The 19,617-nt window shown below is 39.1% G+C and overlaps 1 protein-coding gene across 2 annotated transcripts in view; it reads left to right on the top strand.

The window, feature by feature from the left end:
• The first annotated feature begins 5,801 nt into the window (after window positions 1–5,801).
• The window catches only part of vcla (vinculin a), a 68,284-nt gene continuing 54,468 nt past the window's right edge, over window positions 5,802–19,617 (top strand). For both annotated transcript variants that reach the window (XM_062994778.1, XM_062994776.1), the window contains exon 1: window positions 5,802–6,130. In XM_062994778.1, coding sequence (XP_062850848.1) covers window positions 5,963–6,130 — 168 coding nt within the window. In that variant the 5' untranslated portion in view covers window positions 5,802–5,962. The remainder of the gene's footprint in view (window positions 6,131–19,617) is intronic.

Genomic DNA, 19,617 nt, shown 5'->3' with positions numbered 1-19,617 from the left:
ATGATGTTCTGAGAAGACTGTGTGATTCTCTGCAGAGATTTTTTGTCAGCTGCAGTGCTGCTGCTATAACACACCAGGATGCCACTTGTGTGAGGACACTTTCAATGGAGCAACGGTAGAAGGACAACAGGAGCTGTTGTGTCACGTTTACCATCCTTAGCACTCTCAGAAAGTACAATCGTTCTCGATCAGCGCTGTTGTGTTTGTTGTCCATGAGAGGTCATCTGAAATGTACAGTATGTGCCCAGGATGTTTATGTTTGACTTCCTACTCAATACTAAATTAGATAAAACCAGTATTATTTGTATGTAAGTGTCTATACCTGTATACTTATTTGTGTCTGTTTTCTTAAGGAGTAAGTGTTTAATGGACAAATGGACAAATACCTGTTAAATCTTATAATATTTATTTATTTATATTATTAAAACATATTTATTTACTTGCCATTTGTGAGTTCTACATGTAACTATTCAAAAGTTGTTCGGTATCCATTGAATGTATTATTATAATTACTATTATTTTGCATCATCCTATGACTTTATTCATTCACTGCCTGTTTTACCACCGCTGGGGGTCTGATTCATTAGGTAAAAGGCAGCAAACACCCTGGACAGGTCACAATTCCATGGCATAAACACACACACACACACACACACACACACACACACACACACACACACACTCAAGCTTAGAGCAATTTTAGTAGCTTCATTTGAACTGAATTTGGACATGTGCAAGGAAATGAGAGCACCTGATAAAAACCCACAAAATTCTAAATAAACTGAAGCCGGTTGAGCAATTTAGCAGGGAAACCATTAAAAAGGGAGTTACAGTACTCAAAGGGGAGAGAGCTGAGGCATGCAATATTGTGCACATGACAAAATGATTGGTGATTGAGGCTCAAATGTAGGTGAAGTATTAAAAATGAAGCCAAGGTTTGGGCTGGTTTAATAGGAACAGCATTTGCATTCACAGTAAGTACCAGTATTTTAGGACCAGCTAACAAGACTTTAGATTGATCTGTATTTTAGTTCAAGAAATTATAATTTAGTCATGGTTTTAAATCTGTAACTCATGCACTCAGTAACTGAGATGAGACTATGGTTGATGTGGTGCTGATGACAGTGAAATTTAAAACTGTGATAGCAAATGATCTGCTTGAGGTGCAAGATATATATATACTGTATATAATATAAAAAAGTTTGGGTCCGAGGACAGAGCCTTGGGGCACTCCCTGAGCAATTGGATGACTTGTGTTTACTGATAGAGGCAAAATGACTGTTCGTAAGACAGAACCTTTACTGTAGGAATTACAATTCTTTAGCCTCAGGCAGCTGCATGTGGAAATGGGTGACTACATGAGGGTGGAAACGGAATTCCTTGCCCACAGGGAAATATTTTCCTGTAAATGATCCTGGATCACAGTACACGAAGGATGTAAGAAGAATGATACAATGGCAGCTGCACACTAGTCCTGCTTAAAAGATTATGACATTGGTCTATTGGTGGGAAAATAGCTTGTGAGTGTGAGCGTATGTGTGTGTGTGTGTGTGTGTGTGTGTCTGCCCTGTGATATTTATTAAAGTGTTTTTATTTAAAGCAGTCACACTTTATTTTTACACGTTATTTTTAATATCGAAAATATTTTAACTGCCACTTCGTCTTTTCAAACAGAACTACCAGTCAACCTTATAAAACTCGTATGTACACTCCCTGAGCACTGATGCGCTTGTACAGTTGCACTGGTATGAGTTTATCAGGTGCAGCAGTGTTGTTGGGATTTTTAAATACGTTTAAACCTACTGGCCTCTTCCAGGGCACAGTTACTGTATATTCCAGAGTACCACTTATCCAGTGGGAATCTAGAGCGACCCTGACTGGGATAAACAGGTAGTAACAGATAATGAATTTGTTAATGACTCTTATTGTCCACTGGAGGGGGCCAATGAGCTTTTGAATAAATTCAGAGCAACAGTGAGACTAAATAATAATAATAATAATAATAATAATAATAATAATAATAATAATAATAATGCATTATTATATAATATGATATTACATATTGTTATATTTTAGGAATGTAAATAAAATAAATATTATTTTAACTACTACTACTACAAATAATAATATAATATTAATAATGAAATATAAATGAAAAAATATGTAAATTATTTTGACTGTTAATTGATGAATTATGGCAGGGGGTAAAGCAGGTAGGGTGAAAGCTGTGCAGCAACATGTGTTTTAAGGACCCAGTTACTTGCCTCAAGTTACTGTCTGTGGAAAGTTTTGCATGTTCTCCCTGTGTCTGTATTATTTTCCTTTGGGTTCTTCCGTTTCCTCCCACCTTTAACAGACTGTCTACTGTCCTGCAGTCGATTAGTGACCTGTCCAGGATGTATTCTAACTTTGCACTCAGCGTTTCCATGAAGCACCCAACCCACCCCCCATGACCCTGACTAAAATGAAATGATTAAAGTAAATAAATAATAAATAAATCCTGATATCTGAGATCTGACTACAGTGTACTAAACGTTTTATTGCATTCAAAAGGAATATCAGCTTATCACTCCCAGAGTTCAGTAAATGCTAGGACTCTTTATTTTGATTTAACGTTGAAAACCTTTCAATATTGCAGCAATTTATGTAAAATGAAATAATGCATTTTAATTGAGACAAAAATACTGTGCAACATGCCTGATTGAAATAAATAATCTCCATGCTTTTCCACTGGACACTCGTTTCTGAAAGTGTGAGGCTTGTGCTGTTGGACAATAATCCAGCATGGTTTCAGATCTCTCAGTTGCAATTATTTTTGGGTGTCTGTGGTTTAGGAGGAGCCATGGCTGTACAGTCGGGCATCTCTAATTACTCTGGTCTTGCGTACTGAGAACATACCCGCAGCAGACACAGCCTGACTCATCTGACCTACACTAACATATCAATGAACTGCCTACTTGAACTGTTAATCATTCACTTTGTGAAGCGAGTCTCCATAAGTCTCACATAAACAATATGATTCAGATACATATAAGGAAAGACAGTAAACAGCTGTGACTTTGACATGAAACATTAGTCAGACTCCCAACTTGTCAGAATGTCCCATCTTCTCTGGAAATGGGGTTTGTACTATTAGGCTCCTAAATGACTCTGCACTTCACAGCTGCACATTGGAAGCTGCTGGGGTTACAATAAACAGTTTATATTTGAATTGCAAGGTATGCATCTGCTCTGAATCAATCCTTATTAGGTTGTTATAAGTACAGAATGTGTACTTGAGCAAAGAGGCATTACATGCAAGCTCACTGAGAAGCTTCGACTCTGAAGCCTGCAGGTTACTGTACAAGCTGTGGCTCTTACATCTACATTTACATTTAGGGTTAAGGGCCTTGCTCAGGGGCCCAACAGTGGTAACTTGCCGGTGGTGGGGCTTGAACTGGCAACCTTCTGATTACTAGTCCAGTACCTTAACCACTGAGCTTACCACTGGCTTTAACCTTAAGGCTCTTAACCTTGTTATTTACTGTAACCCCACAGTGGTTTTAGATTTTAAATTTGCTGGTGTGATTATAAGTTTCTCAATGTGGCCGCTCAGGTGGCGCAGCGGTAAAACACGCTAGCACACCATAGCTGACAACCGGCAGGCTGGGCAGCACATTAACAACGCTTGGCTGTCGTTCATACAGGGTGAAAGCCGGAGCCGGTAACTCATAACTGATGCAGTTATGACGTCTGCTGGCACCTGCACGGGGTCGAGGAATAATGCAGTGATCAGGGTGAGGCTCTCCGTACACAAATCTGATGCACATATGAACTCGCCTTGTGCAGGTGAAAAGATGCACTCTCCTCAATCAGAAGTGGATCAGCAGAGAAGAAAAACATCATTCCTAGCAGGGTCATCAAAGATGCACAAGCTAAACATCAGAATTAGTGTTAAGAGAGGACAGTGGAATGTTTGGGGTTTCAATTCACTTGGCAAGTTATCAGTACTTAGAAGTGAACTGAAGAGACTGAACATCAGCATTTGCGGGTTGTCAAAGACTATGTGTGAAATCAGCCATATATGTTGCAAAACCAAGAGATATGACTATTATCCAGTGTATCGCACCAACAGATGGCAAACAAGACAATTCTATAAGGAGACTGAACATGACTTTCAGTCACAGACTCATTCAGCTCCTCTGTAACAAAGAACGATACAAAAAATTGGTTGTACCAAAAACAAACAATCTCCACTGTGCTGGGACATGATATCACACTGAGTCACTACCAGGACTATCAGGACAGAATCTGCATGATCTGCCACTTTGTTTGTGGAACCTACATTGCACATTTGTGAACATTTTATATGTCTATTATTTCACATATTACATATCTTTGTGTATTGTAAGTATTGTACAGTATTACTTACCTACTTAATGTTTTTTTTTCTAGCGTATCGTGAGCTGCTGTAATGCTTGACTTTCCCTTCCGTCCATCCATCAAGTCAAGTCTAGTCTAGTCAAGTCAATTTTATTTGTAAAGTGCTTTTTACAATAGCACCTTTACAGAATCCAGGACCAACAGACAAAAAAACCCCTGTTGAGCAATCTGAGGGCAACAGTGGCAAGGAAAACCTTGAGAGGAACCAGACTCAGCAGGGAACCCCGTCCTCCTTGGGTGGCCTGGAGGATACTTTGAATAAATAGGATTTACACAAATCATACAGTTTAATTAAATTAATTAATTAGCTTAATTAAATTAAACTAAAAGTTATAACTAGCAAAAAACAATAATGTCAACAATTGGAGTTCATTATTCAGTAATGGGTTCTTGACATTTTTGGTGACAAACACGGCAGGTTGCCGTCACATCTAGCAGGAGCAGCATTGTTGGATTCAACCTCAGGTGGGTAAACAGGATTCGGTCAGAACCACCTCGGGGTAAAACAACAGAAAATGTAGTTGAATTGTGAAATCGTTAAGAGTAAAATGACAGTTTAACAGAGAGTAGCATGATCTATCTATCTATCCATCCATCCATCCATCCATCCATTTATCCATCTATCCATCCCTCCATCTATCCATTCATCCATCCATCCATCCATCCATCTTTCTATCTATCTATATATCCATCCATCGATTGATCTACTCATCCATCCATCTATCTATCCATCCATCCATTTATCCATCCATCCATCCATCCATCTATCTATCTATCCATTCATCCATCCATCCATCTATCCATCCATCCATCCATCCATCCATCCATTTATCCATCTATCTAGCTTGAGACTCAGGCACCCCTAATTATTACAAGATAACTAAAAGGGAGAGCGAGCAGGTTATGGGTACTATCCATCCATCCATCCATTCATCCATCCATCCATCTATCTATTTTGACCAACATGGACTGACATTAGGGGCTTATATAGGACCTTTCTCACAAGCTCCAGTTGAAGCCCTATTTGGCTCCATCACTTGCCCACATAAGCTGACACACCTTTTCACACAAATTTTGGCTCAGGGGAACACATTACCCATCCCATTATAAAACTATGTAGATGCCACTTGTAAATGTTGGCTGTGTGGTGTTATGTGGTGAGAAGGATCCTCGGTGGAACTCCAGGGCGGCCCATGTTTGGGCACTGCGCGTATGACATTGTTTAGGAAGCGCCGGAGCTCTTTGACAAGCTGGCGAACCAATCAGAGCGGTTCCTGGTGTTACAGGTACACGCTGATTGGCTGAGATGAGCTGGTTCTTTCTCGCTGGGGGTCTGGCTGGTTCAGATGAGAGCTGCTGGCGTAGGCGACGCGGAGATTTTGGGGGATTTCGGTGCATGACAGGGAGAACGCTCGGGACTACTCGGGACTACTCGGGTCTGGTCGGGTCGTCCTTGAAGTGAGCAGCGTGAGGAGTGTGAGAGACAGTCGGGGGTTTGTTGTTTTTTATTTTATAGAGTAGAGAAGCTTTGGGAATCACCATGCCGGTGTTTCACACCAAGACGATCGAGAGTATCCTGGAGCCGGTGGCGCAGCAGATCTCTCACCTGGTCATCATGCATGAAGAGGGAGAAGTTGATGGGAAGGCGATTCCTGACCTGAGTGCACCGGTGGCCGCTGTGCAGGCAGCTGTCTGCAATCTAGTGCGGGTGAGATCCAGGTTCACTTTACTTGGGTCACGATTGTGCGTGTGCGCTTTATTTATTTATTTATTAGGATTTAACGTCATGTTTTACGCACTTTGGTTAGATTCATGACAGGACAGGTAGTTACTAATTACACAAGATTAATGTCAAACACAGTTACTCTCCTATTCACCTCACTTGCATGTCTTTGGACTGTGGGAGGAAACCGGAGCGCCTGGAGGAAACCCACACAGACACGGGGAGAACATGCAAACTCCACACAGAAAGCACCCGGTCCGCTCCACCTGGGGATCGAACCCAGAACCTTCTTCTGTGTGATGCAAGCAGTATGGATGTGACACTTGATTTTGTTTGTTTGTTTTATTAGGATTTTAACGTCATGTTTTACACTTTGGTTACGTTCATGACAGGAACGGTAGTTACTCGTTACACAAGGTTCATCAGTTCACACGGTTATATTGAACACAGTCCTGGACAATTTAGTATCTCCATTTCACCTCACTTGCACGTCTTTAGACTGTGGGAGGAAACTGGAGCGCCCGGAGGAAACCCACACAGACACAGGGAGAACATGCAAACTTCACAAAGAAAGGACCCAGGCCGCTCCATCTGAGGATCAAACCCAGGACCTTCTTCTGTGTAATGCAAGCAGTATGGATGTCACACTTGAACTCATAATGACATGATTATGCAGCTTCACTGAAAAAGTGCACATATACCACAACATCACCTTAACCCTTTTATGGTCTTTGAAAGGGGCGTAACTACTTGGGGGGCAGGGGGAGCAGGTGCACTGGGGCCCATGGCGGGTGGGGGGGGTGCCTCCACGACATAAACTAAACCCCCCACCGCACCGTGAATACCTTTAATTAATTCTGATCGGTTGACCGGGCTCAAAATTTTTTTTTTCACTGGGGCTCATGAGCTCCTTGTTACGCCACTGGTCTTTGAGTCTAAATACTTGGGTAAAAATAAGTTGTGTTTTAATAATCTTGTTTGGGCTATATCTACTCCTTGGTTGACACGTGTAAAAGTTAAGAATACTAGTAGATATTTTTAAGAAAACAGCCTTTCTAACCTTTATGTCAACTTGAAGCTTGCAGCTGAAAAATCCTCCATGCAAGTTGCATCATTTTTGGGATCTTCTTAACTGTTTGGTAGAGGTTCATTAAAAATACTGTGTGCACTAGTAAACAAATATTGATTGTTAGTTGGCATAGTGTCAAGAAGCTAAGAAATGCAAAGAAATATTTTTTTAAATATTCATTCATACGCCTATTTGAAGTATGCATTAGTGCTGGTGCTAATTTTGGGCCACCTGTAGCCCATGCAAACATTAATGCACAGACCCCACAACCCAGGGAAAACTTCATATTCCTGGACAGTTTTAGTTACCTTGGGCCCAAGTTTTTTGTATCAGGGCGTCTGATATAATTTCACCTTCAGTGGGGAGAAACAAGTGTTCACCCAATTTTGTTTGATTTCTATTGGACTTACGGTGCATTTATCCGTTAAATAATAATGCTTTTTGACATTGCATTATAAGTATAAAAAGTATGTAATCATAAGCATAAACAAATATATGTAAATACTGATCTAACAATCTAACAATACAATAATATTAATTAAATTTAACAAATTAATTTAACTAGTATTTCTGTATAGAATGTAAAGGAAAACAAACAGCACTGATTTGCATACCATTGACATGTTTAAAGTTTCAGAATAGTTGGGACAGGGCATGTTTACCCCTTTTTACTCGGTAAAAGACAGCTTTCATACGGGACATCTTTTCAAAATCTTTGAATTCAGTCACAACAATTACAATCAGTTGTTATAAATCACTTTATTACACTTCCAACTTTGCATCAACAGTTTAGGAAAGACCTCTTCCTGTTCCATCATGACTGGTCCCCTGCGCACAAAGCAAGCTCTATAAAGACATGATGAAAAGCTCAGAAACTCCAGTGTCCTGCACTACTGAACAGCTTTAGAATAAACTGGAACATCAACTGAGACTTTCTTGACCAACATTACTGCCCAGCCATGCAGATGCTCCTTAAACTGAATAGGCACAGATTCCCATAGATATACTTTAAAGTCTTGTGTGAAACATTCTCCGAAGAGTGGTTGTTGTTATAGCTGAAAAGATGACATAGAGGTCACTCTATTTTAATATCATTTGTTTTGAAACAGGGTGTCCAACAAGCTCATGGTCATGTGTCCAAATACTTTTGTTCATATAGTGGTGTGGTGGAGTTGTACACATGAAGTGTGAGTGTGTGTGCTGTAAATGCTGTGAGTGCCTCCAGGTTCAGGTGTGATATTTAATTCGTTTAGTTCTCCTCAAGGAACCTTTGTTGCATGGTTTGTGTGACCTGGCAGTGTACTTCAAATATCTGTTGTTGGACCCTGTAAAATGGCACAGCATTTAGCTGAATGATAAAAATTATTCCATATTTAAATTTGACTGTGGTGGAAAAACTGGTGATTTGCATAGTGGTATGCAAATTGGGAATGTTTGGTATTAGAGTGGAGTGACAATCACTAGTATTGCCTGTGTCAGTAGTGCTTTTATACTTTGAAGCAAATGACAAGCAGAGGGAAAAAGCAGAGGGATTCCCTGATCTATTTAAAGTTAAGCCATGCCAGTTTTAGAATACTCTGTGCCAATTCGGCCACGCTAATCTTCTGTCATTTATGTATTTTAACAGGATGAACTCAGCTGATCCTAAAATGATTAAAAGGGCTTTAGGATTGTGTAATGAAATGCTTGTGTAATATTCCGAATATAGACTTGATGACTAGACTGAATAACTCTAGGGTTTAGGAGTACCTAAAATATTATGCCATCATTGTCTGACAGTTTGAGGTGCCCGGTGTGATTTGTGCCCCACAGTATCAGGATAGTCTTAAGATAGACGCTGAAGTACTTTGGGGAAACCAAAGACAGAACATCTATTAACTGCACTGAAACTCGGCTTCAGCTTCCAAGAAAACAAGAATGAATCTGGCGTACATCAAGCTTGCTTTATTTCTGTTTGCCTTTTGTGCCACAGCAACAAGATCAGCTTTGACTGGTATGCTGTGAATACTGCAAAGTTTGAAGTCACTACTTGTAATGAATGAATGCACTGTTTTAAGCACTGAATAGATTGAGATATTGTATTTAGGCCTCAGTGTGTTTGGAGCCACACCGATCAGCCATAGCTTTAAAACCACCTCCTTGTTTCTACACTCACTGTCCATTTTATCAGCTCCACTTACCATATAGAAGCACTTTGTAGATCTTCAATTACTGACTGTAGTCCACCTGTTTCTCTGCATGCTTTGTTAGCCCCCTTTCATGCTGTTCCTCAATGGTCAGGACTCTCCCAGGAGCACCACAGAGCAGGTATTATTTAGGTGGTGGATCATTCTCAGCACTGTAGTGACACTGACATGGTGGTGGTGTGTTAGTGTGTGTTGTGCTGGTATGAGTGGATCAGACACAGCAGTGCTGCTGGAGTTTTTAAGTACTGTGTCCACTCACTGTCCACTCTACTAGACACTCCTACCTAGTTGGTCCACCTTGTAGATGTAAAGTCAGAGACGATCGTTCATCTATTGCTGCTGTTTGAGTTGATCATCTTCTAGACCTTCATCAGTGGTCACAGGACGCTGCACATGGGGCACTGTTGGCTGAATAAATTTTTGGTTGGTGGACTATTCTCAGTCCAGCAGTGAGAGTGAGGTGTTTAAAAACTCCAGCAGCGCTGCTGTGTCTGATCCACTCATACCAGCACAACACACACAAACACACCACCACCATGTCAGTGTCACTGCAGTGCTGAGAATGATCCAACACCCAAATAATACCTGCTCTGTAGTGGTCCTGTGGGGGTCCTGACCATTGAAGAACAGCATGAAAGGGGGCTAACAAAGCATGCAGAGAAACAGATGGACTACAGTCAGTAATTGTAGAACTTCGAAGTGCTCCTATATGGTAAGTGGAGCTGATAAAATGGACAGTAAATGTAAAAACAAAGAGGTGGTTTAATGTTATGGTTGATCGGTATATATTTATATTTTGTACATTTGCGTTTTATGCATTTACAAATATGCATATTTATGGATTTCGAAAAAAAAACATCTACAGCTGAAACAGGATACAATGCAAGTGATTGTGACTGAGGGACCTGGTTAAGGGCCCAGCAGTGGCAGCTTGTTAGTGGTGGGGCTTGATAAATAGTTTAGGATATTTTACATTTTACATTTCATTTACATTTTTGGCGTTTAGCAGACGATCTTATGTAAAGCGACATACAGAATTGCTTCCACAGTAAACATTTCCCTACTCTAGTTTAGGTAGACAACAGTCCAAAGATACAAAATGTTATTGCTGAGCCTAAGTGCCTAGTAAAGGTGGGTCTTTATTCTCAAACCGTCTTCATTCTCTAACCACAGTGCCAACAGTGTCCCAATGTAACCCAAGTTTGTTTTTGGTTTGAGATTTGGTTGTTTTTACAGTTAAACATCTCAGCTTCATTTCAAATGACTTATGTCTACAAAGTTTACAATTCTTTGGGGATATGAATCAGATGAAGCTGGTAAAGTAACCTATCTAAAGCCATTTTCTATTTTTCTTTTCAGGTGAACTGTCTTTTTTACCACTTTAATGTAATTCACATTTATTTTGAAAGCTACTTTATTCTCTAATCAAAAAACAGATAGCTTTTACTCTTCATTTATTTAAACAAGGCTTGTTAAGCATCACTGCTGAATATTACACGACTGAAGATTTAATGTTTAATGTCACAGTACAGCTCTGTTTGTGTAGTGGAGCTGGTACAGCTCATAATTTGAAGCTGATCCAGATTTGATATTCAAATATCTCGCTCTCCGCTAGGGGTGGGCGATATGGCCTTTAAATAATATCACGATATTTTGGGATATTTTTGCGATAACGATATTCACTCACGATAGATAAGAACACTTTTTTTTTTTTTAAGTTTATTTTAAAAACACCTTTGTTTTGCAGACACTCAGGAAATCTAAGGTACAAATGTTACTAAATGTACATTAAATTAAGCATCACTTCCAGTAGCGCTGGGCGATATGGCTAAAAAAACCTCATATCTCGATATGAGAAGTGGTGATATACGATACGATATAATGTGAACTTAAAGTACAATGGCAGGCCACTGCCCGTATTTTACCTTATATTGTTTATAAGTTCTCTTAAAAACACAAAACATTGTAGTTCTGATACATTCTGACTAATTACAGTGTTTATATTTTGTATTATTATAAGGCTGTATTTGTATTAATATTGACAACATTTATATTAAACAAACCAGCAGAATCTCACAATCACGTTTCCGCTCCGTTTTACTTTAAATAAATGAGCATCGAAAAATCCCAAAAACTTTTAATATTTGATAATGCTTTGCTATCATTGCATTATGAAAGCGTGTCTGTCAATTATACAGCAACCAATGAAGCAAGAGCTTGAAATTCCGCCCAAAGTCTAAATTCGAAGCTCTGATTGGTTCATACATCTGAATCTTTTGAATCAGAGTTGTTTGCCCACAGAGTCAGCAACACGAATGAATCTTTACCACAGATGAGAGCACAGTTTTCTGATTCGATTCCAATGAATAATTCGTCTGAAAAGAGTCGATTCTGACTCATTGACTCAGTGATTCAGTTTCCATGCTCATAAGCGGAGGAAAGCGTTCTCAGATGGTAACCTGTGTGGTAACCTGTGTGGTAACCTGTGTATTATATGTTCGTTCACTGACACAGTTTTTGTTCTCACATCATTCTCGGACTCACGCAGTGACCGACACTCCTCGTACTCACGTGGGTGCTTTTGCTTTAGGTGCTGAAATAAAGTTGATGTGTTGCCACCTTTTGTCGTTACAGTATTTTTGCACGTTTTGTCCGACCTTCTGTATCTGAAAACCTTCCACACTAGTGATGTAGCTCGGCTTTTAGGGACTAGTTCCTCCTCAGTGCTAACTCCGGTACTACTCTTTGTCCATTATTTTACTGTTACGCGCTTGAGAGTGAGTGACGCGCGTTTGCTAACAATATCGCGATATGGCAAAAACCATATCGAGTTTACAACTATACCGGTATTATCGTGAACGATATTATATCGCCCACCCCTACTCTCCGCTGTGCTGTTTATGTCATTGCTCATAAAGCATTCAAACTGAATGTTCACATGTTTGGCAGGTTCTTTTTCTCAAAGGTTACAAACTCAAACACCAGCTGTACTTGCAGTTTGGCAATAAATTATTTCCTTGGAGCATGTTGAGATATTAGCAGTACAAGCTTTTTCTTCCATATTTATTGGAATTATTATATCAGATTGGAAATTGGAAACTGCTAAGGACGTCTAAAATACAAGTCAGTCATTCTCAATATTGGCCCCCTCTAACACCCTGAGTTTAACTTAGTTCGGGTTTGGTATGAGCTGTTCAACTGAATCAGGTTAATTAAATATCCTCCCTTTAATTCTTTTGAAAATGTCAGGGATTAATGTTTTGTCTACAGTTTATACACAGTGCTGTGAAAAAGTATTTGCTCCCTACCCTGTTGGGATATTTATAGGGATGTACCGATGCACCACAAGACACAATTTAAAAATCGGTGCACCTGTGCCACGATTCGAATCGGTTATTCATTTAAGATGAATTGATATTCACTTTAAACAGCAGAGGGCACTGGTGCTATTCACCTCGCCTGGTTGACGGCACTTTACAAAGTTGCCAGGTAGGGGATTTTCCAGCCAAATTTATTTTTGTGAGGATAACTTCTTTATTTGTATTATTCATCGAGTTATATAATGTTGGATTTGTTTTTAAATTTCATTTATTTTTACACAATAATAATTATTTGGCATAGTTTGTACCTACCTCGGAAGAATCAGGGAAAAATCGTATCGTGAATCGTATCACATCGTGGGTAGAGTGTATCGTTACATCCTTAGTTATGCATCAAGATGATGATCCAATAAACACAAGCAAGTCCACCTCTGAACAAAAGAAACAAAGGGAAGTCAAAGTCCTGACTTGAATCCTATTGAGATGCTGTGGCAAGACCTTAAGCAAGCAGTTCATGCTTAAAAATACTCCAATGTCACCAAATTAAAAGAGTCCTGCAAAGGAGAACAGGCCAAAAATCCTCCACAGCAATGTAAAAGACTCATCGCAAGTTATAGCAATGTGACAAAGTCAAAAATAGAAGAAATCAGATGAGAGACAAATACTTTTTTACAGCACTGTTTAGCAAATGTTGGGGCTTAAACACGTGAATGAATGATTTATATTTATAAATTTTTCTTGGCTTGGTGTATGTTAGCAAGAACTACTACACTGTGACAGAAAGTAGACTAAGTTTGAGTAAGGCAAGGCAAGGCAAGTTTATTTGTATAGCACCTTTCATACACATTGGCAATTCAAGTGCTTTACATAAGGAAAAACATTAATTAAAAGCATCAAAACATTCCTGAGATCTAGAACCTCAGAAAGACTTCTTGCTAACATTTAGTTACAATTAAGACAACATGAAATTCAAACAAGAGAGATAAAAAATTAAGAACATGAAAAACTAAAAGAAAATATAGTAAAATATACCCTACAATTTAGGGAATATGAGTAAGGAATCAATGCATTGTTGTTAATGTTAGCATTACATTGGATATAAAGTCCTAGTCTGAGCCTTACAGTATCAAAGTATATGGCTGGTACTTTAAATAAGGTCAAGCTATCAAATGCACATTTCTCCAATCCTTAAACTGCTGCAGCTGTCGAAGCCGTCATAATCTGTCAGGCTGAAGATGAACTGATAATTAAGACAAAGTAAGAAGTATGAATGTGATTTTAGATCAAGTTTTCTCTGTTTACTGTTTATGTAACTGCAAAAGTTTATACCACTAGTGGTTTGGGTAAGTGGCTCTTGTTGCCCCACAGCTGGATGGGAATTAATAGGTCTGCATGAACGGGAAGTAACACAGAGTCGTAGTGGCTGGTTGGAGAAGGAAACCTGTGGTGCAGGGAAAGTGAATCCCTGCCTGGGAGGGAAAGTCTTACACTTGGTATCTTTACTGGGTGCACATTCCCTCCCACTTACAAGGCACCTGTTCAGGCTCAAAATATATTAAAATACAGTGGTACTTTGAAACCCGACGTCAGTTGGTTCTGGGCGCGGCGTTGAGTTTAAAAGGTGTTGGGTTTCAAGGTATTTCTTCCCATAAGGATGTATGAGAAACCTGTTAATGCGTTCCCATGTTGATGGTCCCATGGCACTGCATATAATTTAAGCTATGTAAAATAATGGGGTTGTTTTTGACACTTATACACTGAACATAACACAAATATAATATAACTTTGACTTCTTTATTGTTTCCTTATGCTTCTTAATCATAGAGATGCTTGATCGTAGAATATCGTATTCCCTAGCAAGTTAAGTACCTGCGCATTCACATGAGAAGCGGCCCAAAGCTTAACGTGACTTATTGTACTAAAACAACGAGCGAGGAATTTCATTAGTGGAGATGTTTAGTGTTCCTGTGTCGTTCTTTTAGTACATTAAGTAACGTTAAGCTTTTTTTTTTTTTTTTTTTTTTTACAATAAGCATTTTAGACTCTCGGAAAAGCTGATTCTTAGGACCCTGAGCTGTAATACAAGTTTAAAAGTGAAACCGTGAGGAGAATTAAGCTAAACACAGATACACGTGGAGCTTTCAGAATGAATTTGATGGTGATTCCACACAAATGCAGATTCGTCTCATATTCGCACTTTGATGACGTTTTACCTCACTGCTCAAGCCGAGCGCTGAACAAAACAGCAGTCGCACACACGTCGAGTTTAAGGCAAACGTCGAATCTAAGGGAACAAATTTCTCGAAAAAGGGTGTCGACTTTCAAAGATTTCGAGTTTAGGGGACGTTGATTTACAACCTTGTAATTTGTAAAATGTATCCTTTATAAATAAAAGTATGTGCACACCTGACCACTCCCACCCCCATTCCAAAGCCATGGGCATTACTCTGGAGTGCTCTTAGCTTTAGCTTGTTAAATGAACTCTATGTGCTTACAGGACAGGTATCCAAATGCTTGGATCAACACAGCTCCATAATATAAGGGCTTCTTTATTGGATATTGAACTTCCAGCCACCGTCTCCTCTCCATGTGTGCTTTTTATAGCATGTGAGGAGGAGACCTTATGGCACAGAACGTGCCCTGCATGTCTCCCACTGCTTCTTATGTCAGGTTCGTCAAGACATTCCAAGAAGCAAATCCTAAAGATAGGGTGTATGGCTAGATCCATCCCACCCCCTTAGAGTCCTAAAGTGGTGTCAACGTCATAAGTCACTTGGAATCAGGCCACTGATGCCGAACTATATCTGACCTGTTGCTGGTTCTTTTTTAGCCTTTGCTTGATTGTGTCACCTCTTATAACACCGGCTACAATGTTTACACACTGGTGGCTCATTGCTTAAAGCTCTGAACTATTAATTGGAAGCTTGAGGGTTTGAATCCCAGCTCCATTAAGCTGCCACTTTTGAGTCCTTTTTTAAGGCCCTTTAATCCTTGCTTCTCCAGGGGCAGTATAAAGGCTGACCATGCACTTCAACACCAGCTTCCTAACAAGCAGGAATATGCGAAGAACATTCTGTAATTGTACTATGCAAGTGTGTGCTGTATGACAAAGACTCCCTTATTCATATCACCAAAATAGTAGCTTGTTTGCTATGTGAAATAAGATTCCTTCTTCCCTTCTGATTGCTATGTGAGATAAGATCCCGTGCTGATGATCTGTTATGGTTCATGAGTGGTATGAGGCAAGTTTTATCTATAATGCTGATGTACTGTACATTTTTTCACTTACTAAAGTTCCAGCCTAGCTGTAGAATTCAACTCCAGTATGTAAATAACATTTTTTTATATATATACACTAGGGATGTAACGATACACTCACGATGCGATGCGATTCACAATACTGGGTTCACGATACGATTTTTTCCCGATTTTTTTTAAACAAAATTGAATTGAAATTTCCTTTTATTTTTTCTCTTTAAAAAATAAAATAAAACACTGTAATTGTGATTATCTTTTATTTATCTAAATAATGAATGCACTTTTTATTTCTGAGGTATGTACAAACTATGCAAAACAATGCTGCACATTTCCCTTTTTGTGTAAAAAAAACTGAAATGAAATAAATCCCACATTATATAATTAAATAAATAATACAAATAAAGAAAATATCGTCACATAAATAAATTTGGCTGGAAAATTCAGAACCTGGCAACCCTGTAGTGACGTCAACCAGGCAAGGTGAATAGCGCCAGTGCCCTCTGCTGTTTAATGTGACTATTGATTCATTAGACATGTAAACCAATTTGAATCGTTACACATGTGAATCGATTTTTAACTGTCTTGTGGTGCATCGTTACATCCCTAATATACACTGGTTAGATCTATTTGCATCCTTCTTTCTTCTAAGCTGAAAGATGTCAACAATTACTTCATTATCTGGGTAAAATAAGAATGTTTTTAATGCTGACCTATAGAAAAATATGTAATGTTAGAGAAGTTGTAGCCATGTTCTTGTATAGTATTATATCTAAGAACATAGGTGCTCCAGTGGCGCAGTTGTAAATCGTGCAAGCCCACTGCTGCTAAAATCTGGGGTTCAAATCTCAGCAGTCCTGTTGACCAGTAGGGAGTCACACAGACATGATTGGTTTTGTCTTTTGGAGGGTGGAGTTGGCCAAACAGCCTAGCCATTGGGAGGTAGGTGCACTTGTCAGTGTGGTTTCAGTGCCTGGATAAAATAAACAGGGTTGTGTTAGGAGGGGTATCCGGCCTAATTTCAGTCTTTACAGTTCATTACATTCAGTTTCTTACTGTAAATCTTTCAAACATACTCGATTTGGCCAAAAGTAATTGGACACTCCTCCTAATGATTGAATCTAGTTCCTTCTGCTACATCAATTGCTGGTGTATAAAAATGATAATGTTTTAGATTCAATCTTATAAAAATATTAAAGAATAAAGTTTTATTATTGCAGCAAAGGTACCAAAGACAGGATATTACCAGAGTATATATTCTCAAATATTGTATTGGACACTGAGGCGGACATCCTTGATTAAAAAAGTTTGTTGAGCAGGAACAGACCATGGAGCAACATTCTGGCAGCTGGATTGGTCAGATGTACTTTAAACATATGTTGGGTGGGTCATGTTTTAGTCACTTCCGTCCTTGGTCAGGTGTGGTGGGTCTGCAGAGGTAGAGGGAGCAAAATGTGATTATGTAACTGACACAAATAGATTGGGAGGAAAATTGGACCTCAATATGTACAGGGAAATAGTCATGGTGGAATGATACAGGGTCTTCTACTCTTCAACTGTTGCCATGAGGTTGAAAGAGTGCAGTTCTCAGGAATAATAGAGCATGTGCAAATATAAGACTTACTATGAACAGCAGCAGCTCTTAGGGCAGAAATACAATAGACCCTTGAGTTACGAACGGTTTACTATACGAACATTTTGGGTTACGAATGATTTTTTTCAACTTAACGTATGAACAAATTTCGGATTACGAACCGAAATTCGCAAAACACGTGACGTCACGAACAAGTTGCCTCCGACCGTCTCTCTCTCTCTCTCTCTCTCTCTCTCTATATATATATATATATATATATATATACAGTGAGCGAACATTTGGACAGCGGACGGTGTTTTTTCGGTGTTTTCTTTATATTTTGTAAAATACTATATTAAAATGTTCCCAAAAAAGGTGCAAAGAAAATGAGAAAATCTATTACTATTTGGTGTGTTGTATAATTACTCCTGCCAGTAGCTGTCACTGTGTATCAGACAACGGGGACAGTGAGTGAGAGAGAAGAAGGAATTCAGCTTAGTAAAGTATTCTTTCTTTCGTGCAGTTACACCTACAAAATACAACACTACTGAAATAAAGAAGGAAGTAATAGAGAAATATGTTGTTGTTGTTGTTTCTGGTAGATTTGATAAAAAAAGAAGGAACTTTATTATGATGTATGGTACAGCACACGCACTGTACTGAAATAGGATGTGTGTTTTTTATGTACAGTACAGTACTACTGTGTATTGTTGTTTATTATTGTTTATTACAGGAATGTCTATTCTATCATTTAAGATTTAAGGGAAAATATACTTGTATTTATAACAAAAAAGACAATTTAAGACATTAGAAAGGTTAGGTAAGGGGGTGGTTTGGCACGGATTAATTCTAGTTACATTATTTCTTATGGGGAAAAAAAGGTTTAACTAACCAACATTTTGACTTAAGAACAGCCCTTTGGAACCAATTAAAGTAAATTAAGTCAAGGGTCTACTGTATAACAAAGTGACTTGTTGGAAGGATTGAAAGTCATGAAGCTCTGCCTGTATCTGTAGTGATTGTGTTACTTTATGTTACTGTTTGATTTTATGCACTGGTGTGTTGTGTACTGGTTTTGCTCATTTGCTGTATGTGAGAATCAACAAGTGTTTACAGATGTAATAGGTATGGGTATTTGGTCTAAGAGTTTCTTAAAAGATTTTGAAAGTGGCTAAATGGTACGTAATGATATCTGACACGAACTACACAATAGTGCACAGGTTGACAAACCTTTTAATGGGATTTCCTCTCTAATGCTCCTGAATGTGCATTTGTATGAATTATGCATATATTTTTCCATCACTGCTCTTTATTACTCCTTTGGCATCCTACTCTTTATCATCAGAACTGTGCTATCAAAGGTGTCAGGATTTGGCCTGCATGCATGGTTGTGAGATGCCTTTTATGGACTACTGTTGTGCAAGGAGGCTTCCTTTAAAGGAGATCTGTGTCTACTGCGATGCTGGAGTGTTCGGTTCGTAATGCTTTTGCAGCTTGAGAGTAAACAGACGGTTTGTTGAAGAAGAACAAACTTTGTTATGGAGACTGCATTTGTGTGAGAATCCCTGTGTGCCTTACTGTACTGTTAAGCTGTATTAAACATACACACACACACACACACACACACAAATATATCAAATATATCATATGAAAGCCTAAAACATCTGAAACATTTAGGTTGGAAGGTGTAATGTTGTAATTAAACTGCCATCCATGTGTATTCTGACAGCTTTCTATCAGAACCAGCGTTAACTTCTTCAGCAATTTGAGCTACAGTAGCTCATCTGTTGGATCGGACCACACGGGCCAGCCTTCGCTCCCCACGTGCATCAGTGAGCCTTGGCCGCCCATGACCCAGTCGCCGGTTTACCACTGTTCCTTCCTTGGACCACTAGTGATAGATACTGACCACTGCAGACCGGGACACACCCCACAAGAGCTGCAGTTTTGGAGATTCTCTGACCCAGTTGTCTAGCCATCACAATTTGGACCTTGTCAAAATCGCTTAAATCCTCACGCTCGCCCATTTTTCCTGATTCTAACATCAACTTTGAGGATAAAATGTTCAC

Source organism: Trichomycterus rosablanca, chromosome 5 (genome assembly GCF_030014385.1).
Source record: "Trichomycterus rosablanca isolate fTriRos1 chromosome 5, fTriRos1.hap1, whole genome shotgun sequence".
NCBI lineage: Eukaryota > Metazoa > Chordata > Actinopteri > Siluriformes > Trichomycteridae > Trichomycterus > Trichomycterus rosablanca.
This window is presented reverse-complemented; position numbering and strand designations above follow the sequence as displayed.